This window comes from Carcharodon carcharias, chromosome 6 (assembly GCF_017639515.1).
Source record: "Carcharodon carcharias isolate sCarCar2 chromosome 6, sCarCar2.pri, whole genome shotgun sequence".
Taxonomy (NCBI): domain Eukaryota; kingdom Metazoa; phylum Chordata; class Chondrichthyes; order Lamniformes; family Lamnidae; genus Carcharodon; species Carcharodon carcharias.
This window is the reverse complement of record NC_054472.1, coordinates 166,783,473-166,808,140: the sequence shown is the minus strand read 5'-3', so window position 1 is coordinate 166,808,140 and position 24,668 is coordinate 166,783,473. Positions and strand designations below refer to the sequence as shown.

The 24,668-nt window shown below is 39.8% G+C and overlaps 1 protein-coding gene across 7 annotated transcripts in view; it reads right to left on the bottom strand.

Annotated features, from left to right (window-relative positions):
- The window catches only part of LOC121278997 (protein tyrosine phosphatase type IVA 3-like), a 153,039-nt gene that overhangs the window by 90,085 nt on the left and 38,286 nt on the right, over positions 1-24,668 (bottom strand). Inside the window, exon 1 of one of the 7 annotated variants that reach the window (XM_041189699.1) lies at positions 4,833-5,255. The exons of 4 other annotated variants lie outside the window; for them this stretch is intronic. Coding sequence is in view for 1 of the 3 variants with exons in the window: in XM_041189706.1 (XP_041045640.1) it covers positions 4,833-4,874 (42 nt within the window). In the remaining 2 variants the exon portion in view is untranslated. Of the gene's footprint in view, positions 1-4,832; positions 5,256-24,668 lie in introns of those variants that run through there. 2 more of the 7 variants (XM_041189702.1, XM_041189706.1) reach the window with 2 other exon arrangements.

Genomic DNA, 24,668 nt, shown 5'->3' with positions numbered 1-24,668 from the left:
GTTAGGCCTTGGACACTACCTTGAGGAATTCCTGCAGCGATGTCTGGGCTTAGATGATTGACCTCCGACAACCACACCCATCTTCCTTTGTGCCAAACATTACTAACCAGTGGAGAGTTTCCCCCCGTTTCCCATCGACTCCATTTTTGCTAGGGCTCCTTGATGCCACACTCGGTCAAATGTCGCCTTAATGTCATGGGCAGTCACTCTCACCTCCCTATAAAAATTGAATAAATCTGGGGAGAAAAACACATCCATGTCAGACCCTCCTTTTAATCTCCAAAGGTAAAAATAGAGAAGTTATCATGGAAAAGGGACCAAGTGTTTGCAAGATGGATTGAATACATCTAAGACTTACTTGAAGACAACGGCGAAAGGAACGGCGAACAATTAATGAAACATGGATGGTCCAATGACAAAGAAAGAACAGCAATAAGTTGAAAAACAAAGCCAAAGATGCAGATCAAATAGTCACGGAGAAAATTAAAAGTTAAGACTTTGGAATAGCCAAACTTAAGTCTTATTTTTATTGACACAGTGGGAGGCAGTGGCGTAGTGGTATTTTCACTGGACTAATAATCCAGAGACCCAGGGTGATCCTCTTGGGATCCAGGTTCAAATTCCACAATGCAGATAGTGGAATCTGAATTCATTAAAAATGCCTGGAATTAAAACTCCAATGATGACCATAAAACCAATTGTCAATTGTTGTAAAAACCCATCTAGTTCACTAATGTCCGTTAGGGAAGGAAATCTGTCATCCTTATCTGGTCTGGCCTACATGTGATTCCAGATCCACAGCAATGTGGTTGACTCTTAAATGCCCTCTGTAATGGCCTAGCAAGGCACTCAAGGGCAATTAGGAATAGGTGACAAATGCTGGCATTGCCAGCAACACCCACATCCCCTGAATGAATAAAAAACCCCAGAAGATTAACGTAAATCAACATTTATTGCGCTTCCTAAGAAGCCTGGAGCAATTGAACGTGAACTCCGTCACACTCAGCCCGATGACAATGCGTCATAATACTAAAGATCCTTAATGATGAATAGGACCAACAGCAAGATAAAGCCAGAAATTTCAGCCCTTCAACGTGGTTTTGTGGAAGATAGAGAACAAGAAATGCTTCCTTTATGGTATGAATGGTATCAGAAAGAGCAGTAGAGATGAAAGAGGATGCATCCATGTGCGTTATTGGATATAGCACGCATTTGATAAGTGAAACATTAAGAACTGATGAGTACGTAAGAGTCTCTAAAATCTTAGTGATAAGAAATCTTTATTGGGAACAAAGTGCATCTGTATAAGTTGAGAATGATTGACATTTATAGGACTAGACTAGCTATTTCAAGTTCATATGTTACCATGGGTAGTTGTCAAACTGAATTTAATAAATCTGATATTAATGTAAAGCTTCGCACACCCGTTAACAAGCACCACATGTATACAATGAAATGGGGCTGCATTCAAGGAAGGAGTTTAAAATGAAAGAAGTCTGGAAGTGATTGTATAATCATCACTTTTAAAGGTCAAGACAATTGTGGCAAATAAAAATACTTAAAACGCAGAATACAAAAAATTTTGGGATCATGCTGAGGCTTCAGAGTTCATTTCGAATAATGCATTTTTGTGTTGTGACCAGAACCGAACATACATGTTGGAGAAGAAGAGGAGACTGTCAAGGCCGATCCCAAATGTAAAAGGTGACAAGCTAAGCATCATAAAATATTTTATGTGTTTGAAGTCATCTAGGCTATGGTAAAGATATACAAGATTTGCTGTATTACTTAAAAACACACGAGGGTATGAATTCACATTTGGACAAGGGAGCCCATGATACATCCTGTAGATTCTGTGGCTCATGTGCAGCATAAACGTTAACATGGACTGAACGACCAGGTTGGGGCCTGTAAAATCTGTGCATCCCTTTGAGTCCTCACGATTTGGCCCTTGAACTGGAGAAACTTGGGGCAGGAGTTTCAAATCGGCATGCAGGGGCCCAACACAAGTGTGAAATAGCGTGCGATGACATCGGTCAAGCATCCTGATGTCATTGCGCACTTGCGCGATATTTTGATCAGCACGGTGCGCATGAGATTCAGCAGCTCGCCCGCCAACAATTAAGAGGGCTATTAAGCCCCTTAATCAATTAGTTAAAATGAATTTTTCACAGCTCGACCCAACCTTACAGTTGGTGGATGGGCGAATAGGCCAGGCAGCCTTTGCATTTTTTGTGAAACTTCATTCACAGATGGGATGAAGTTTCAAACAGTGACTAAAAATAAAAAATTTTAAAACTCATTTTTCACATATCCCTGCTCATGTGGCAAAGTCACATGAAGGAACATGTTTTCCTTATTTTTAAAAATCTTTATTTTTAATGTTAAAAATCTTCAGCTCCCTGAGGCATGCAGGGGCCTTCAGGGCGATTTCACTAAGCGCACCCCCACGTAACTTCAGCGTTTGCGCTCCTCCCTCCCCCACCCTGGCAGCGCTGAGGTCATCAGCACGCATTTCATGCTTACTGGGCGTTAATTGGCCAGCCAGCATGAAATCGCAGTTGGGCCCGACTGCAGGCAGCGGACCGTTGCACAGCCACTCCCGGGCCCGCCCGCCTGACGATGGGAAAAATCCTCCCCTTCTTCCTATTTGGGCTTATATATCTGTGTGTTTTGTAGAGCAGGAGATGTATCTGTTCTTAGCAATGTTGCTTAATTTATAAATAATCTCCAATTCAGAATGTCAAACTTAGTTAACCATCAACAATGTTATATAGATACAAATTAAAGACCTCAAAAGTTTAGACAGCACACACTTGAGCGTTCCTGCATTTCTGACATTTAATTTGAAAACAGGTACACAGAAGAACTTCATTCTTTGATGATATTTGAAAAAATTCTGCCAAATAGGATAGTAAAAGGGAAAAAAAGGAACTACAAATTGCATCTTATTTCCTGTTACTTTGTTTGTCGCTCAACTTTTCCATTATACAGCAAATTGCATTACCGGCACTGTACCAACCAGAATGCTCTACTAACTAGAATTTCCGATGCTCCCCCTGCTAGTTCCAAATTAAATAAAGCTGTTGAAGGGCACCGTACTCTACATGCACCTAAATTAGAGCAGATATACAGTGTTTTACATTAATGGTTTGTGTTGAAACTTTCAGAGGGTGCCACATCTCCAGCAAATGTAACTCCCAGGTAACCAACATTTTTGCCGCATCACCTATTCCCGATGCATGCCGGATAACAATCATTTTACTGTACATCACTATATCCAAATTGCCAAAAAGAGATTACATAATCTTTTACACAAACTACACTCCAGTAAGCCGCAGCAATTTAGCACCTCCATGTCTTCCAATTTCTCAGCCTGTCGTTCAGAGGAACACCTACACTTCAACCAACTCCAATCTCAAAATGCCCAATTTTAACTATTTGACTATTTGTTAGAATAGCAGACTTCTACTGTATCTGCACAAGCTGTTCCAATTATCACCTGACCACTAATGTCACAAGACCCAAGAGTTACACTTCGTCTTGGCACCCCACGTGTAATGTTTTACAAGATTTCTCTGATTTTATAGAAAAATATACAAACATAGAGATGATGTTTTAGGGACCAGACACGTCCAAATTGATTTCACACACAAGGTCCCATTTAGTCAGCAGTGGGAATTGATTTTTACACTAGATTTAAACCCACGTTCCAGAGGTGGAAGAACAGCTAATAGCACAAGCCAGCTGCTTCCCTCCATTGCCAGCCTTGCATTTTTTAATTTTTATTTTCTAGATGGATACTGTTGTCAAAGAACCAGCAAGTTGTACATTATAAATAGTCTGTGACTAATCTTCGAACTAAAGAAATCGCATTATGCTGGGACCGAGCTGACATACCTTTTTACTCAAATGGTTTAAGAAATTATTCTAATAGATTTAAAAAAAGGTTACAATGACTTCTAAAATGACCAATTTAAAAATATTTCAATTGCCAGCCCCACCCCAAATCAAGGTTTCATACTTTAAACGTTCATAGAAACTAATTCATAATGAATGAAAACTGCAATCAACATGTATTATAACACTCCAAATGCTTTATAAAACACCCAGTTGCAGAAAATATATCTTTCAAGGGTTACTTTGACAGCAATCTCCAATATCCCATAATAAAATAAAGTAACATCTTTTACAGCCTCCAATAGGCTCCCTAAATTCACATCAAATGCGATCCTGAGAAGATGGATGTTACTTTTTAAACAGGGTATGTGGTTTTGGGTAGGGAAAAGGGGTGTGCACTATTCCTCATGAGCAAGCAACACACTTCTTTTTGCAGCAGTTAGGTTGAGTTGTGATTTGTATTAATGTACCGTAGGTTAAGGTTGAACATATTTTTTAAAATAGTAACATATATGCATGCAGAGATAGCATGCACACATCTTCTGTACAAACTATCTTTCTGTCCAATGTTGAAATGAAAAAAACCACAAATTTAATAAGTATGTACACCAAGACTTAAACAACTACTTTTATGTTATACAGTTGTTACATTTCACATGTCTTTTAAAAAAGTCAGCAGACAGGGAGCCTCAGCGCAGTAGACCAGGGGACAGTTTAGCAACTGGTGACAGCATCAAGCGTGACTACATTAATAGTTTACCAACATCAATTGTAATACTTATGTTTCCTTACGAGTTTTATGTTGAAATCTCAATAGTTAACATAATCCTTGAAAATTAGGATTCATGCAGAGTCTCCTGCCCAGCACAGATCTCTAAATCAGAAAATACACTTAACCAAGCCTTTTAAACGGGGAACAGAAATAAACTTACTGAGTGACAAAATGTGGTGGTTACTTCCTGCTCAAAAGCCATAAAACCCTGTTGGCATTTTCTTGGGAGTCTCCCCTCATCAGCAAAGGATTCACATTCTTCCCAAAGCTTTCCGCTTTGACAGTCTGAACACAAACAATGTAGTTTTCAAAAACTTTTGATAATTTATATGTGCACAAGAAACGTACAAATACCTCATCTGGCAAGCCAGCCAAAACTGACAGAAATACTCTGCAGCTGCAGCAAGATGTTCTTTCCCCGTCTGCTTATTCGAATGCTTCGGACTTTCCCCTTACTTCTCAGAAAGCCCAAACGATGTATTTCCTGCAAGTCAATGTTTGCCTATGCAAAGTCTGTGTCCAATTAGCAATTGCAAATGACAGCTTAAAAGGAGAGAGAAAAAAAAAGGAGGCCGCCTCAGTGGGGAACTGAACAGCTATTCAGTTGGCTGTAGCACAAATCTGTAAGGTCTAGTTGCTCTGGGCTAATGCCAGCACCTGGAGCAGTCCAACCCTTTTCAACAGAACAGTATGTTATTCATTTTGGTACAAGTTCTGAAGCATGTCATTCAACAAATCAGAAAAATAAGTTTACACCCCATTTTATAAATACAGAAATAGGGAGGACAATGACCGGAACTCTACATAGGTTGAGCCTGCCCAAGTCATTCATTGAAAGGAAACCTGGGATTTAATCAACTGCTAAACTAGTGGAGAAACAAAAATGTATTTAAAAGAAACTTAAAGCATCCAGCATACTTTTTATTTTCAGGATACAATTTCCTTACACATTTAATAGCTTTCTGATGGAAATAACCTCCCCATTCTTTTTCAGGAGGGCCTGAACCACTGAGGGCAACAGATTCCCCTCAAAGTATGTGGTAGATTCAACAGCACCAATGGCAATAACTATGCAGGCTTAATCAGCAGTGGTTTGAAAGTTGTGAAACATTCTTTCAGCCATGCTCAAGAAATGAAAGTGAGACAATTTTTGTCAAAGTTATTTGTCTTGCACTCATCAGGACAATTTACAAGAAATTGTCAAGGGAAACAACATATTTATACATATGAGAAGAGTCTGCTGATTGGTTGGCAAGTGGACTCTGGTAGAGGCATTGCCATGGAGAAAGCACCAGTTGATGGTGACTGACAGTTAACTGCCAAGCATTATTTGAAATTTAAACCAGGCAGCTTGATTCTGACTGGTCGCAACAATGCCCTGGGGAATGAACCAGTGAATGGCTCTCACTTATTTTATTAAGCTGAAACAGGCACAATGGTGTTTTCATGTGCCCGTGTCAGTTAAACAAAATACGTGACAGCCATTCACTGGTTCATTCCTCAGGACAATGTTGTGACCAGAGTCAAGCTGCCTGGTTTAAATTTCAAATAATGTTTGGCAGTTAATTGTCAGTCACCATCAACTAGTGTGTTCTCCATGGCAACGGATCTAGAGTCCACTTTCTAACCAATCAGCAGTCTCTTCTCTCACAATATAAATGTGTTATTTCCCTTGACATTTTCTTGCGAATTGTCCTGATGAGTGCAAAACAAAGCTTTGACAAAAAATGTCTTTTTTCAGCAATACTCAAGTTCTGTACTACCAAATGACTTTCATTTCTGTTGCAGTACATCTGCAACATCTGGAGGTAGTATCGACAGGTCAACAAACAGAAAGCTGCGAGTAGGCTCGTTCATGGTGAGAAAAAAATAGCGATTGCAAATAAATGCTAAAGTTGCCAGTGTCGATCATCATGCTTGGGAGAGCATGATAAAAAGAGATGGTTCCCCTCCTCAGGAGGTGGTGACTCTGTTCCATTACAACAATCCCATTGTTAGCAGCTTGCAATGTAAAATGCATTAATATTTCCTTTTGGAGTTTTATTTTAAGCAAAGCATGGGCAACACATTTAAAACGTGCATTACACTTCATTTGGTTTCTTGAAATTATTTCTTATCATGTAACATAACTTCAGAGACATTTGCATGGCTGCAATCTTCAGACTGGTTCACAGATTACAAATTTCTGTTACACAAACCATACTCAGTTTTTCTTCCACTCCATCTGGTGGCACAGTAGAGAAAATATCAAAGCTAACCTAAAAGCTGGCAAGAGCATCTTTCTGCCTACTTAAGGGCTCACTGCACTGAAGTGAAGTAATTCAATGTTTCAAATGTTTCGGAATCTTCAAAGAAATTTGATAGGGAACCTAATAAAGGCATTTCTGCTTTGAATTGCATAAAAGGGAGTTGCACAGGTGCAACTGCAACATAAATGTGTGTTTCATCAATTTTATCACGGTCATGGCACAGTTGAAGAATCAATAAATGTGCCCATAAAGCTGTCGAATTGTTTATTAACATCCTTTCGCAAAGAAGATCCACCGTCTTTACCTATTTAGTCCCATGTCAACTTGATTGATTTTTAACTGCCCTGTGAGAGGCTGAGCAAGTCACTCAGTTGCAAAAAACTGCTACGGTTCAAAAGATGACAACTAAGGATCGGGAGTAAACACCTTACCAGTAACATTCAGATACTGAAAATAATTTTTTTTAAAACTGCACTTGGGTACCAAGGAGCAACTTTCAGATTTCTGGTGGCTCAACACATGTTTCTACAATCCTGGATGAGTATGTAATGGTAATTCTGCAATTGAATTTTCTCCATACAAAAGAAAATTTCCTGGAATAATTACATGGTTAAGATCTCACAGGCAGGAGAAGCAATCCATAAACATGTAAAACTGTCAAGGTACTGTTTTTGGACTGCTGATCAAAGTAGGCTTCCGGCTTAATTGCTAACAAATCTTGTGGCATTATTCCAGATGTAATCCTTTACAGGATTTACAAACTCTGCACCCCACCTATTATAACTATCAATGGACACAACCCTGAAGGCTGTTGCTAACTTCGGAAGCACTGTCTGCATTTACAGCAAGGTGGCATATAGAATTGCCAGAGCAAGTTCAGCATTTGCCCATTTACGCAAGACTGTGGAGGAAAAGCAGTATAAAACTGACAGCAAACCTTGCTGTACACAAAGCTGTAGCAATATCTACTCTCCTGTATTGCTGCGAGACACGGGGCAGAATTTTATGGTCTCCCACCGGTGGGTGTGAAGGCCAAAATGCAACATGTGACCTGCCCGCCACCTACTTGTCCCAACTTTATCTTAATTTACGGAGGGCGATGGAGGCAAAGGGCAGTCCGCCTGCCTTTGGGCCCATTGAGGTTACATTAAAAGTGCCTGAACCTGCCTCTGCCATATTTTACCCATGGCAGGGGAGGCCCAAGGGTAGAGTCTGGCAGCTTTGGTTGCACAGGCTGGTGTTGGGCAAAGGGGAGTACCTCCTTTGGAGGACCCGTGTCCACTGCCCCAAAGTCATATACCCCTTTAACCCCCCACCCCCCCATCCGATTGGGTGGCTACAGTGGGACTTCTTCCCCAGATGGGGGACCTTATCCAATTAACATCCTACTGAGTGTTAAACGGTTGCGGGGCAGCTGGTATCAGCACCAATGCGCTCTCTGCCAAATCTTCAGGTAGCAGCGTGGGAAGCCCAGCCATCCGAAAAATCCTGCTTAAGCAGTTGGACAGGTTCCACAAGAGATGCAGTCGGAACATGATGGATATCAAACAGGAGGGCAAATTAGCAAAACTGAGGTACTTCAAGGTACACGAATGTCTGGAATTGAAGCAATCAGAGCTCAGCTCAGATGGAATGGACATGTAGTACATATGATTGATGATAAAATCCCTAAGATGGTTATGTATTCACAACTTAAACTTGGACGCCACCTAAGAGATAGGCCAGAGATGAAAGTTCAAGGGCTCCTTGAAGGCAAACCTCAGGAAATGTGGCATATCCACCACAGACTGGGAGGAAAATGCACAAATAAAGAACTACCTGGGGAGCAACCTCACAGTGCTATTGCTTCCTTCGAATAAAAGATACCAATCAGCTGAGGACAAAAGGCAAGCTAGAAAGACTGGGCAGTCATAACAAAAATTAGACAATTTGCCCTTGCCCACATTGTGGAAAGCCAGTGTCAACATCAGCTTTGTCGAACATTAAAGATGCACACTTGGCAAGTTGGGTCAAACTTTTCCACTTGCTGTACATGTATTTTCTGGGTATCTTAATTCGTTCCCAACATCGATCTAGTAGGAATGCTGAGTTTGCCCATCGATCTAGTAGGAATGCTGAGTTTCCAACTAACAGTTCTTTGCACTCATGTTTTACTACATCTGTTTTCTTACAACAGTAAATGAGGTTTCCAAATTTAACTGTCATACTCCAGGTGAGAGCAGGGTCGCTCTGCTGGCTCTTGCATTGAGGCACATACAGGACTAGTGGCGTCTTAGGTAAACAGAATGAACTATTTTCTGCACCTGTGCCCCAGTAGGGGATCAATGGGGAAAGGAAGAAAATTCAAAGCAAGTTATGTTTTAAAAAGTCCAACTTGCAAGAATCTGCATATATCAATGTATGAGCAATAGCCAAATACTGCCATTATCTACTTCAGCATAAATCAGGGCAGATTCAGTACAATTAAAGTAAAACCAATCTCTTTCTTTTCAGCATTCAATGATTTGACTATTTTACTGTACCCTATAGTATACATATGTAAATACATTATAAAAAGAGTATGTTACAGGACTCATTTAATTCAAAGCCTGTCTTCTACCCTCGGCAGACTTGCCTCTTGGAGTTGTTCTATTACCACATTCAACTGATACGATGACTTAAGTCTGTTGTATGGTTTCCCATCACTTAACAGGGAGTGGCCAGTTTCACTCAAAAATAAATTCTCTTGCATGTAACCACAATATTTAATACTCTATCCATGCTCTCTCTCAGGAAACTCCCTAGATGTAATAAAAAATTACAAATGGAGTTCACAAACAAGCATGAATGCTTTTTACAGCTCAAAGAAACAAAACAAAATATTGAAAAGGGCCACATATAGCAAGTTGGTAGCACTCTTGCCTCCTAGACAGAAGGTTGTGGGTTCAAGTCCCACTCCAGGACTTGAGCACCAAAATCAAGGCTGACATTAAGTACAGTACTGAGTGTGCGCTTTACTATCAGTGGTACTGTCTTTCAAATGAGATGTTAAACAGAGGTCTTTTATTCTCACCTAAGAGCACAGACGAGATTATTTCAAAGAGGAGCAGCGGAGTTGTACTCTGGCCAATACACTCAATGTCAAAAAACAGATTTTCTACTCATCATTACATTGCTATCTGTGAGATTTGCTGTAAGGAAATGTGACACCATTTTGCAAAGTTACAACAGCCACCACACTTCCAAAGGTACTTCACTTGCTCTGGGAATTCTCTGGTCATGAAAGGTGCTATATAAATGCAAATCCTTCTTTTACTGGAGCATTTATAGTTGGGCATTTTTTAAAAATGCCTTCGTTTACATAAACCACAAAATTACACCAAGACCCTTACTTTTTATATGTCCAAATAAGAATCTAAAAAAAAAAACTTACTTTTATATAGCTTTATTCACGTCATCAAAATGTTCCAAATCATTGGACAAATGAAATTCTGAAATGTAGTTATTATAATGATGATTTATACAAGTGCAGCAACAGACCAAAAAGAAATTACTTTGGGCATGGAAGGCCTCAAATGGTACTCTTGCTGGTGGTGGTAGACTTGTAGTGTATAATATTAGAGATGTGGACATAAGCCTATAGGATCCATTTACGGTCCCATGTTTTGCCTTCTTTAGTACTTTTCAAAGACACTCAAATCACCACAGATATTGTTGGAGAAGTTGCAAATACTGACAACTTTTCTATTGACCCAATTTCTGAAGGCAACATCAGCAGGTCAAAGGAAAACTCATCACAAAATCATTACAGTGCAGGAGGCCATTTGGCCCATCTTGTCTGCACCAGCTCTCCAAATGAGCAATTCACTTAGTGCCAGTCTCCCAACTTCTCCCCATAACCCTACATTCTTTCATTTCAGAAAATGATCCAATTTCCTTTTGAATGCCTCAGTTGAGAACCTGCCTCCAGAACACAACGCATTCCAGACCTTATCCGCTCATTGCATGAAAAAGGTTTTTCTCGTGATATTTCTGCTTCCTTTGCTAATTAGTTTAAATCTGTGCCCCATCATTCTTGATCCTTTTGCGAGTGGGAACAGTTTCTCCTGATCAACTCTTGCCAGACACATGATTTTGAATACCACTATCAAATCTCCTCTACTTTTTTTTCTTAGAGGAAAACAATTCTAACTTCTTCAATCCATCTTCATAACTAAAAGTTCCTCATCCCTGGAACCATTCTCATGATTTTTTTTTTTAAAAACACGCTCTTTGTTCTCTTCACATCTTTCCTAATAACAGCAATACTCCAGCTGAGGGCAAACTAGTGACTTCTACAAGTTCAACACATCAGGCAGGCAAAGATAGCCTAGATGAGGAGTTCATAGAATGTTTTTGGGTTAGTTTCTTGGCACAGCACGTTCTGGAGCCAACCAGAGAGCAGGCTATACTGTATCTGGTATCGTGCAACGAGGTCGGATTATTAATAAAAGCTTCAGCAACATGTCTCGCTTTTCAATATTCAATTCGTTCCTACAAAGCGACTAATACAGAAACAGTTCCATACACAAGAACCTTCTGTACTTACTACTAAACTACCGATAGACACAAAAGGTTTAGAGTTAAAACAGAAAATATCTTAAGCGTAATACGTTGTAATAAGGTCTTGGTGTGAAACTTCAGCCACTTGCTTCATAGGTTTCTAAGAACCTGCCATCTCCAAAGTAATCTTGTGTCTCCATTTTCTTCCTTTTTATTTAGATCCAATTATAGTCACTCCACAATTCCCTTTCCATTGTCTTTTTCTAATTTAGCAGACCATGTTGCTAGAATACCCCGCAAGCTTGGATCTCTCCACTCCTCCACAGACTTTTCTCCCCCCCCAGTTTTACCATTTATTCCTAAATGCTGGTCTAGCTCTCTTCTGCTCAGGTCTTTAGATGGCACACCATTGAGCTCCCAGGCATTGTATGTTGTTCATAGGCCCTCTGTGATTTTTTTAAAAAATTACAGGATGTGGGCATCATTGGCTAGGCCAGCATTTATTGCCCATCCCTAATTGCCCTTGAGAAAGTGGTGCTGAGCTGCCTTCTTGAACTACTGCAGTCCCTGTGGTGTAGGTACACCCACAGTGCTGTTGGGAAAGAGTTCTAGGATTTTGATCCAGTGACAGTAAAGGAACAGCGATCTATTTCCAAGTTAGGATGGTGAGTGGCTTGGAGTGGGAACTTCCAGATGGTGGTGTTCCTATGTGTCTGCTGCCCTTGTCCTTCTAGATGGTAGCAGTTGTGGGCTTGGAAGTTGCTGCCTAAGGGGCCTTGGTGAGTTTCTGCCATGCATCTTGTAAATGGCACATACTACTGCCACTATGCATTGGTGGTGGAGGAAGTGAATGTTTGTGGAAGGGATGCCAATCAAGCAGGTTGCTTTGTCCTCTATGGTGTCAAGCTTCAAGTGTCATTGATGCTGCACCCATCCAGGCAAGTGGGAAGTATTCCATCGCACTCCTGAACTGTGGCTTGCAGATGGTTGACAGGCTTTGGGGAGTCAAGAGGTTAGTTACCCACTGCAGGATTCGTAGCCTCTGACCTGCTCTTGTAGCAACAATGTTTATATGGCTAGTCCAGTTCAGGTTCTGGCCTATGGTAACCCCCAGGATGTTGACAGTGGGGAATTCAGTGATGGTAATGCCATTGAATGTTATGGGGGGGGGGGGATGGTTCATTCTTTTTTGTTGGAGATGGTCATTGCCTGGCATTTGTGTGGCACGAATGTTACTTGCCACTGGTCAGCCCAAGCCTGGATATGGTCCAGGTCTTGCTGCTTTTGGACATGGACTGCTTCAGTATCTGAGGAGTTGCGAATGGAATAATCAGCAAACATTCCTACTACTCACCTTATAATGGAAGGTCATTGATGAAGCAGCTGAAGATAGTTGGGCCTAGGATACTACCCTGAGTGATGTCCTGGAACTGAGATGATTGACCTCCAACAACCACAATCATTGTCCTTATGACTCCAACCAGTCAGGAGTTTTCTCCCGATTCGTATTGACAGGGATGCTGGCTAGGCTAGCGGTTACTGCTTGTTTAGAGGGCGTTTAAGAGCCAACCACATGCTGTGGGTCACATGTAGGCCAGACCAGGTAAGGACAGATTTCCTAAAGGGCATTAGTGAACCAGATGAGTTTTTACAACAATCGACAATGGTTTCATGGTCATTAGACTTTTAATTCCAGATTTTTTTTTTTAATTGAATTCGGCAGGATTCAAACCTCGGTATTTGAACCAGAGCATTGCCCTGGGTCTCTGGATTACTAGTCCAGCAACAATACCACCACACCATCACCTCCCCCTAGGGCTCCTTGATGCCACACTTAGTCAAAAACTGCCTTGATGTCAAGGGCAGTCAATCTCACCTCACCTCTGGAGTGCACAGGATAATAAACTTCAATTCCAAAAATAACATTGCTGGTCCCTGTGGGGTAGCATTTTTTTTTAAACTGACTGGTCCTAAAGCTATCAGGAGACTGCCATACTCCAACAGTGTGGCTACAGGGTCCTGGTGCCCATGTTGCAAGTGCCCTTTATCAACATGATATAATCATCAGTAAAATGAGAGAAAAAGTCTGTGGAGAGATCCAAGCTTGAGCGGTAGTGTAGCAACATGGTCTTCATTGCTTTGGTGTAGGAATATACTAAATTGTATGATTAACTGACTATTCTCAGTTAGACAATATCCATCAGTGTGTATAGGGGTGTTGGATCAATGTAACGTTATAAATTCTCTTCGTAACATTGAAAATTTTAATTAGATGCTACAAAGGTTGGCTTTTCCAAGTAAAATAATCCTAACCTCCTTAACCTTTTCTCAGAACTTCAATACCCACTACGAAGAATAATCTTTCCTGCTCGTCTCTGCAATCTCTCAAGGATAACCTCACTCCTATGAAGAGGTGACCAGGACTGCACATAATACTTACTCTAGTTGAGTAATGTTGCTTATAGCCACAGTATAGCCTCTTCAGATTTGCACTCTATCTGAAAGGATCCCTGGACTTATTGAACCAAAAAAAAATACACTGGAGCCAAGCACTGTATTGACAGCTTTATAGATCCATTTTGACTGCTAGATTGTTTCCTGAGTAGAGAGCACACAGTTGAACTTAAAAAATACACTGACTTTGGTTCCTACCTTCAACTCCCACACGAATCACTTTTCAGCTATCCGCAATGAACTGTGATTGCTACTTCAGTTACCTATACCTAAATCCTTGTTAAACTGGTTACCTTGCTCTTCATTATTTGCTCCGCCTCATTTTTATATATTCTTCAAGCTTGGGAAATATTTACTGCTACACAATTTTCAATGATAGTGAGAAGGTGGGGGAATGGCATTAGGTAAGTTGCCTATTTGGAGAGCTGGTGCAGACATGGGCCAAATGGTCTCCTTCTGCGCCATAACAATTCTGTGACTGTGCTCGTTTACCTTTGCTTGCTTTTGCTCCAATTCTAAAACAATCAATCATTAACTTTCTCAGTAGCAAAATGGAATAAAAAGTGATAATGTTCCAACACCCATCATCACTTATTATATAAGAAAATCAAAAGCAGTTATTTTTAAAAAAAAATGTATTCTTGCAGCTGCAGTCCATAAAACGATTTACCAATTACTTATTTACTAAAAGCTTTTTTTGGTGCTTCTGGCATATAAAATCTTAACAAATCAAGCAATTTTCAAATTTATTTTAGGTGAAATATATTTAATATGTAAATTTTAGACCAATAGCAATACTGGTCATCAAGGCTATGCTGTTTGCAAACCCATTCCTTCCACTTTCCAAGAGATGCAAACATTATGGACAGAATATTGTTACTCAGAAATCAAAAAAAAAATTCATTGACAATTAATTTATTTATTATTTGCTGCCCAGAGTTAAAGAGAGAATTCTTTCTGGCTATTAGTCATTGTTATCTTTATTTTCCAAAAAGCAACCAACTTCTCACTTTTGCTGTTAAATATGTGCTTACCTCCAATCTGGTTTATTATATCTACTAACATGCACATTTTCTGGACTTCAAAAGAAAGGCAATAAAAATAAGTACGTAGTTAAACAACAGACTATAATAAAGACCACCATTTATCTTTGTGACAAATAATTAAGCATTTTATCCATGATTCTGTATAAAATTGCTTCTGTAATTGTGTTGGCATGCAAGGGATAATAAAACAGCGTCACTTTCAAATTATTAAATGCCAGTCTAACTTGGCATTTAATGAAACAATTAGACTGGCTGTTGTTGAGTGATTGCCCAAGGGAGGAGTCAAGCATCCAACAAAACTGAACACCTTGTGAAGTATGTTCAAGTATGCAAAAGGTGCTGTCATTCAAAAATGTTTAATAAGTAGTTTAAATTCACTGGGACCTGATAAACTGCTTGGAAACTATCGAGCTGTTTTTTTCCAAATCACAGTCTATCCGGAATCTCTTAGGATAGTTAGACAGTACAAAGATATTCTGTAGTGAGGGAAAACTGCAAGATTTCCTATTCATCTATAAATAATATTAAATCCAAGTAAAGATAGAATTTATGGGACTTCTAAAATGGGGACTAAACTGTGTGCACGTGCCCTAGCTGAAAAATCTCTTGTACGTTAATCCCACTTCACTTTAACACTACACTTGGTCTTGATTTCCCATTTGCAATGCCTGAGAGATTGACTGGTATCCTTAAATAATTATTCAGAATTGTTTAATGGTTTGCTAGTTAGTTTAAAAATCTTAGCAGGATAATGATTATACCAATTGAAGTACTGTGCAGAGCTTCAAGTTTCCCATTACAGAAAAAGTACAAGTCACAGAACGTACAAAGGTTCACCAGAGACACCGTGAACAAGAAAATAAAAAGAAAAAAATTGAAAGAATTTTTGAATGAACATTTCAGACCGATCATTTCCAAATAATTTCTATACAGAATTTTTATTTATAGATTTCTATTCTCTTAGTCCTGGGTTAGGTTAAGAAGCATAATTAAGTTCAACATACATCAATATTTAATAAACATCATGAAGTAGTGAGGCCAAACTTCAACATCTGTCAATCCACTGAATTCACAATCTGAAGGAGGGATGGGGAAATCCAACGTATAATATTTGCTAAGTCACTCGTCCTCTGGAGGCTAGCTAAGAATAGTAGAACTGTAGAGCTTCAGTTTCAGGGTTTGTACAGGATTAATATTGTTAGAAAGATTTTAGAAAGGACAGAAAATCAGACAAAAGATTCAATTTGGTACCTTCAGCCCCATAATTCCATCATCAACTGTTGTAGCTCCAATTCCAAATGAGGAACATGGACAAATGGGTCATATTTTCTTGTTTACGTGTAGGCTGCAAAGGCACCTAGATCAGCAATTCCTCAAATAACTCCACTTCACATTTTGGGAAATTAGAAGTGTTTCAAGAATGGTTTCCTGTGGTTGGAATGTAACATTTCTTCTACTTGTATTGGAATTAAATAACCTGCAAAGATAGCTGGTTAAAAATCAAATAGCATGCTTTGATTGCATTCAAAGCAAATCCAATCAACTTTGTAACACAATACTTTTCTTCAAGCTGAGGTTTACATTTTCTTTCAGGATGCTTTAGCACATGGACACAGAAATGAAAACTGGAAAACAGAGGCTTTAAGAGGTCTGCAGTTTGAGAATAGCTACTTGATTTTTTTTAAAAATCCCAAGAATACTGCTGAACCACTGGAGATTCTACCTGTTTAAAACTGAGCGAGAATAATTATCTTTAGCTTGATCTCCACCTGTCAGCTGCAGTTATGCCATTTTCAATCCCAGGACTGATTCTTCTGGGATATTAGCCAAAAATCAAGGTCAGACAGCTGGAGGGGAAATAAGCCAGGATGGTGAGCACGGGGCAGGAAGTTTTGCCTGCTGGCTGAAGTTCAGATCCAAGCAGCCAGATCTATTGTGCTGCAAGCCAAGCAGGAAACTGATCAAATTTATATAGTAAAGCAAACCAGCTCCATTGTGAACCTCCTCCCTAAAGACAACAGCCACCTACATCAGCGGGGCCTTTAAGGGAAGCAAGAGGAAGCAGAGATCTTAAAATGTACGTCAGAACAATGGTGCTCTAGGTCATGAGTTAAAAGCTGCAACAGCTTCTTTTACTGTCGGCAGACTATGCTATCACAAATTAAATCTTAATGTGTTACTGTGCGTTTGCATCATTACTAGCCAGATGGGTGTAACCTTTTATAAACTAAAAGTTGTAATAAACCACTTCAAAGCTCTTTTGGCTGCATTTACAGTATTAACTATGCAATTTCACTTTATTCAGAAGGTCAAAAAGATGCCCTGCAGTAGTTTTCTTTCATCCACTCTTACAACAGTAACTTTCATTTACAGTGCCATTATAAGATTATAAAATAATAGGGGTGAGTAGGCCATTCAGCCCCATCAAGCCTGTTCAACCCAATGAGTATAGACTCAACTTTTCCTCAAGACAACCCCTTTATCCCAGGAATCAGACTAGTGAACCCTCCTCCCATTGAACCCTTCTTCCAATACAAGTATATCCCTCCTTAATGAGGGTACTAAGAATGAAGGGGGATACAGAGGTAGGGAAGGGTGAGCCATGGGGAGAATTTGAACACTAGGGCTAGAATTTTGAAATTGAATTGCTGTCAGACCATAGGCCAATATCAGTCAGTGAGCACAGGAGTGATGGGTGAACAAGATATAGTACAGTACAGTAGAAAGCAGAATTTCAGATAAGTTTAAGTTTGGCCAAGAGAGCATTAGCACACTCAAGTCTAGAAGTTACAAAGCAATGGAGGAGAGTTTCAGTAGCAGATAAGCTGAACCAGGGGTGGATGTGGATATTGTTAGAGGTGGAAGTAGGCGATCTTGGTGATAGATGACATATGGTCAGAAGCTCCTCCCAGGGCTGAATAAGATGACAAGGTTTGAAAGGCTGAGACAGTGACCAGGGACAGGGATGGCGTGAGTGGCTAAGGCTCAAAGTTTGTGGTGGGGAGCAAGATAACAGTTTCAGTCTTCCTAGAATTTAGTTCAAAGAAATTCCTGCTCATCCAGGACTGCATGTCAGACAAGCAGTGAGATAATTCAGACAGGAGTTGTCAGGAGAGTTAGTGGTGAGGTAAAGCTAGGTTTTTGTCAGCGTATGTGGAACCTGCTGTGCCTTCAGGTGATGTCGATGTAGATGAGAAGTAAGTGGGAGAAATGGATAGATCCTGGAGAGACTCATTTTCATTAGAATAAGAGTAAGCTGTTCAATCAGTCAAGTCTGCTCTAGCATATCAGCCTTGGCAACTCACTTTTCAAAAAAATTCAGATTCCTAAATAATTTAAGGATAGAGTGAAAAAAAAGGAAAAAGGCCAAGAAGGAGGATGACAGATTCAATAAGCGAGAAAGATTGGACAGAGAGAGAGAGAGAGAGAGAGAGAGAGAGAGAAAAAAAGAGGAAGGAATACAATTTTTGAATGGCATTTTAAAAATCTTCCCCAAAAAATTCCAAATCTGAGAGAATGAGACTCCACACTTGTAATAGTTAATTTTCAATGCCAGAGGAGTTGATTAACAATAAGTGTTTATGACTGGCAAAGGGCTACTTATGGCTGGTATGCCAAGACAACTTTTTGTGGAACATTTAACAGGAAATTGCAGGAGGGGCTTAGGGCAAGATGTCATTTTTGTGATGCTAACGTCAGAACGATGAACCAGGCAGCAACTTTAGAATGCACCTATTTAAATGCACAACTGTTCCTCGTCTGAAACGGTTGTAACAGTTAGCACTGAATAATGGCTAGGCACAATTAGCCTTGCAAATTTTAACCAGAAAAACTGGCCCATTGACATTAATTCCAATTAACAATCTGAGCATGTTTTCTACTGCAAACCAAACCTAGCATAATCCCAAATAAAACATGATACAGTCCTAATGCACTGAATAAAGATCAAAGTGTTAATACAAACTTGAGTGCTTGAACAAAACAGTTTTTTTTTTTAATATATATTACGAGAAAAAGACTATTCAAATACCACAAGCATATTTTAATGAACAAAGGAACTTTGTGTACCAACAATGACAATTCAAGTTATTCAAATGAATTAATCTGACAGAACTTGTGAAATGTTGACAGTTTGCTGGTCATTTGATTTAGAAAGTTACTCTCCTTATCTAAAGACCACAAGATGTCCAACATGCTGCAGACTATAAGTAAAGTGTTTGAATATAATAAACAAGCAATGCTGCCAAGCCCTCAATTCTGGGGATGAGCCAGTGTAACTATCAGCATGCGTATGCGGGGTACAAGGTCAGACAAATTTACTTCCTTTCCCGTCATTACTATCATTACTATTGCAAATGTCTTGCGTTTTCTTCACAAGGCTGCATAGACTTAATTTCAATGACGGACAGATTGACCTCTAAGAAATTAGAGAAATGCTAACTTATCTTTTTCTTAAACCACAATGGTCTCCTTGATATTTTATTTGGTGCACAATGTATATTTTTTAAAGCAAAGCTATTTATAAATGCATTTTACAATGTGGGCACTAAAGGCTCTAAACATCATGGAATTCCGGCTGCATCCTTCCAGTTAAGTAGGATGATGGACATGCAGCAAACCCTATTGGGGATTGGGAAGCTTCATATGGTGCACTTTTGCTGATGGCTGAAGAGGCCAATCCATAAGAAACAGGTTTTATGACAAGTACCACATATGATGTGGTTATTAGGTGCTGGTTTTGGTGTTGGCGTCTGTTGCCAAGCCACTGTAGCCACAATAGCACTTGCCAGCACACCTAGTGTCACCATTTTCCTCGGTTGTTGGCCAGTGTCTCCTAGGTGCAAAAAAAAAGAAAAACAACATTTAGCACCTTGTCAGGCTTGCAAGCATCCTTGAAATGGTGCTTTGGTCGTCCTATTGTCTTCTTGATCTGGCTACCTCGCCACACTGAAAATCCTTAGATATGCAAACGTCTCCCATCCTGTGAATGTGCCCTAGTCAGTGAAGTCATCTCTGTTTGATGACTTTTGATGTTTCTGTTTGATGGCTGTTTGATGGTTCTGTCGAAGGGTCATGAGGACTCGAAACGTCAACTCTTTTCTTTTCCACCGTTGCTGCCAGACCTGCTGAGTTTTTCCAGGTAATTCTGTTTTTGTTTTGGATTTCCAGCATCCGCAGTTTTTTGTTTTTATCTCTGTTTGATGACTGCCTACATGCTTGGGAGATTTGCCTTTGAGAGGACTTCCATGAAAAGCGCAAACAACAAGGATGACAGTTGTTGCGTTTCCTTTCCTGATAGTTGCAAGTCGTCTATCTTTCACAGTCATACAGTAAGGTGTGACAACACAGGCCTCAACGCAGCATCTTGGGCTTAAGTCTATACACAGAGTCAGCCAAAGGTGATAGCTGCTTTCCCTGTGCATGTAACAATGAAAATGCCAGAGATCAATTTCTACAGTCATAGATACACTCAGTCTATCTACACATCCACAAGTTCTATCAGCGTTATGACTTTAAGGACTGGAATCCAATCTTATTTTTCCCTTTACATCACTTGCAGCTTGAATCCATGGCATTCTTGCATTATATCCACTTTCCATTGCTAAGAAATTATATAAAAACTCAGCATATAAACGCACAGCAGTATCCACTATTTCCTGTGGAAAATATTCAGAGTACAAAGCAACATCACATATGAAAACTTTAGGTTTCCATTTTATTGCTGAAAAGTTTCAAAATGACAGGTTAAAAAAAATGCTGCAAGGTGGTTAATTTCAGAAATGATTATTTCATACCACGTAGGCAGAGATCTTTTCATCTGTCTCATCTCTTCAGAAAACACAAATGCATAAGTACTAAGATAAAAGCAAAAAACTGCAGATGCTGGAAATCCAAAACAAAAAGCTGGAGAAGCTCAGCAGGTCTGGCAGCAGCTGCGGAGAGGAACACAGTTAATGTTTTGAGTCCGTATGACTCTTCAACAGAACTAAGTAAAAATAGAAGAGAGGTGAACTAAGGGTTTAAGGGGCGGGGGGTGGGACAAGTAGAGCTGGATAGAGGGCCAGTGATAGGTGGAGATAGCCAAAATATGTCATGGACAAAAGGACAAACAGGTGTTGAAGGTGGTGATATTATCTAAGGAATGTGCTAATTAAGGGTAGAAAGCAGGACAAGCAAGGTACAGTGGGGGTGGGGTGGGGTGAAGGAATCATAAAAGGCTGAAAGGTAGTGATAAAACAATGGATGGAAATACATTTAAAAATAATGGAAATAGGTGGGAAAAGAAAAATCTATATAAATTATTGGGGGAAAAGGGGGGGGGGGGGGGGGAAAAAAGAAAGGGGGTGGGGATAGAGGAGGGAGTTCATGATCTAAAATTGTTGAACTCAATATTCAGTCCAGAAGGCTGTAAAGTGCCTAGTCGGAAGATGGTTTCCTCTACATTGGAAAGACCAAATGCAGACTGGGTGACTGCTTTGCAGAACACCTTCGGTCTGTCCGCAAGCATGACCCAGACCTCCCTGTCGCTTACCATTTCAACACTTCACCCTGCTCATGCCCACATGTCCATCCTTGGCCTGCTGCATTGTTCCAGTGAAGCTCAACGCAAACTGGAGGAACAGCACCTCATCTTCCAACTAGGCACTTTACAGCCTTCCGGACTGAATATTGAGTTTAACAATTTTAGATCATGAACTCTCTCCTCCATCCCCACCCCCTTTCTGATCCGCCCCCCCGTTTTTTTCCAATAATTTATATAGATTTTTCTTTTCTCATCTATTTCCATTATTTTTAAATGTATTTCCATCCTTTGTTTTAACTCTATCTTTTAGCCTTTTTCGATTCCTTCACCCCACCCCCACGGTACCTTGCTTGTCTTGCTTTCTACCCTTAAACAGCACATTCCTTAGATAATATCACCACTTTCAACACCTCTTTGTCCTTCTGTCTATGACATCTTTTGGCTATCTCCACCTATCACTGGCCTTCTATCCAGCTCTACTTGTCCCACCCACCCCGCCCCTCTTATATTTCACCTCTCTTCTATTTTTACTTAGTTCTGTTGAAGAGTCATACGGACTCGAAACATTAACTGTGTTCCTCTCCGCAGAAGCCGCCAGACCTTAGTTTTTCCAGGTATTTTTATTTTTGTTTTTAATTCATAAGTACTGTTCACAACCAAGCGTCTTCTACCAGCATGACCACTGGATTAAGTGATATTCAGATTGTAGTCATCTAAAACCCCACTTGTAAAAAAATATATACAATAAAAATGCAGTATTTCTTCCAAATAACTTTTAGAAACACCACATACTTCTCTTCGTGACTTCTCTACTCTTCTATAAATAAATCAATTGCACTACACTTGCAGTCTGCACTATAATGATTTTGCAATGTAAGTAAAATGCAGACAAAAACTTGTTTCACAAAAAAAATCAAAAATAATCATTTTCCAGACCAAAGTCTTAATGAACAGATCTGAAATGATTGAAAAAACATAATGCAATCCTGAAAGCCATGATACTTTCTGTAATACATGATGAACTTGTCAAGTAAATCACATGACTCAAATTTACTGTTTGTGCTTTGCCCATACAGTCAATTACTATGCCAAACAAACTTTGGAAAGTACAACATTAAGGGAGGTCTATACATATTTTCTCAGACTGCATGCGAACTTTGAAGTGCCCTGGAATCCTGCCTAAACCACAGTTTGGAATCCATGTCCCCATCTGCAGAATGAGAAAAGGTCCACATGGCTAATTTCTGACCTCAAACAAGGGGAACCACTGAAAAGGATTCTGAACGTCATTACTGTGACTTGAAGGGAGCTGCTGTGGAGTTCTCATTTTCAGTTAGCTAAGGTCATGTGGAAGTATTTAGAACTAAAGGTCTCACTGGGGAGCCATTGCCATGTACCATCAGTCTTGAGAAAGGCCCTCGTCAAATATTGAAGGTCTTGTTAATCTAACAGGAGTCACAGAGCTGGCATTCCTTGCTACAATATTACATTTACGTTGCAGTACATCCAAGGATAGATATCCTTATCTTAGTTCCCATAAATTCCTGGGATGTTACAGTTTGGAAACTAACATTATTTAATGTAGCATTGCTCTAAGTGCATGTGTATCCAAAATGTACATTTTAAATCTATTCCAATACCATGATATACAGTGCACTAAAAATCCCTTGCCCTTTCCCCATATCCTTTAAATATTTGTTAAAAAAAATTTAATTTGCTTTCTTTTTCTTTAAAATTGCTTTCATTATTATTTTTCATCAGGCATTCCAAACTTTTCCTTTCTTTCGGTCACGATCTTAAAAGTTATACTGTCTAGTTAAAAATCACCGACCAATAATTACTTCCCTCATCAAAACATCTATAGTTTGAATACATCTATCAGTTTATTTTAATGAAGATCCCAAGTTTCTCATTTCTATCATTCTCACAAATCCCTGCTTTTCCATCATGTTGAAAACCTTCAGTAAAAAAAAGAATGCCCCAAAAAAGTGCACACATTATTCCAGCTATGGTCAACCAATGATTTGCATCAAAGATTTAAGTCTTTGAACTTTAAACAGGTTAGGACTTTATTCCTTGGAGTGTAGAAGAATGAGGGGAGATTTTATAGAAGTTTACAAAATTATGAGGAGTATAGACAGAGTAAATGCGCGTAGGCTCTTTCCACTTAGATTAGGAGAAATAAACACGTGAGGACATGGCTTTAGGGTGAAAGGGGAAAGGTTTAGGGGGAACATTAGGGGGAACTTCTTCACTCAGAGTGGTGGGAGTGTGGAACGAGCTGCCATCTGACGTGGTAAACGCGTGCTCACTCTTACGTTTTAAGAGGAAATTGGTTAGATAGATGGATGGGAGAGGTCTGAAGGATTATGGACTGGGTGCAGGTCAATGGGATTAGCGGAATAATATTTCGGCACAGACTAGAAGGGCCGAATGGCCTGTTTTCTGAGCTGTAGTGTTCTATGGTTCTATGGAAACTGCAAAAATGGTCAGTCTCTTTTTTCTTCTCCTGCTTTCAAAAGTTTTATTGATGTGGATTTTGTGGTCAGCAGTGGGTGTGACATTTACACTTGCCCATAGCACCCTCTTGTATGGCTGTGAAGCAAGGACAGCTGGCAGTTATCAAGAAAGCTCAAAAATTTCATCCTCGACATCTATGACGCATTCTCGGCATCTCGTGCAAGGTCCAAAATCACGAATATGACAGTTCTCTCAAAGGCAAATCTCATAAGTATGTTAGCATTCATCAAGCAGCTGACTTCGCTGGCTTAGGCACATTCACAGATAGAAGACAGGCACATTCACAAGGACTTTCTGTATGACAAGGTAGCCAGAGCTAGAAGACCAGTAGGACACCCAAAGCTCTGCTTCATGGATGCTTGCAAGCATGATATAAAGGCTTTAAGCATCAATTTTCACAAATGGTAGACACTAACCAACAGCGGAAAATGGCGACAATACCTGTGGGCCAGCATGTGCCACAATGATGATCAGTGGTTACAGGCTTGTTGTTACACTAAAAATTCTCAATTCAAAATCTGCCTCTCATTTCTCCATGTTAAATTCCACCTCACATGCACTTTTCCAAAGCACTAACCCGTCTACATCCTCCAAGTCATCTGCACACCTTTTCACAGTTAACGGTTTCGCATTTGTCATCTACAGGTCCTCCTGTCTGAAAAACACCAATTAACTAATGCTAT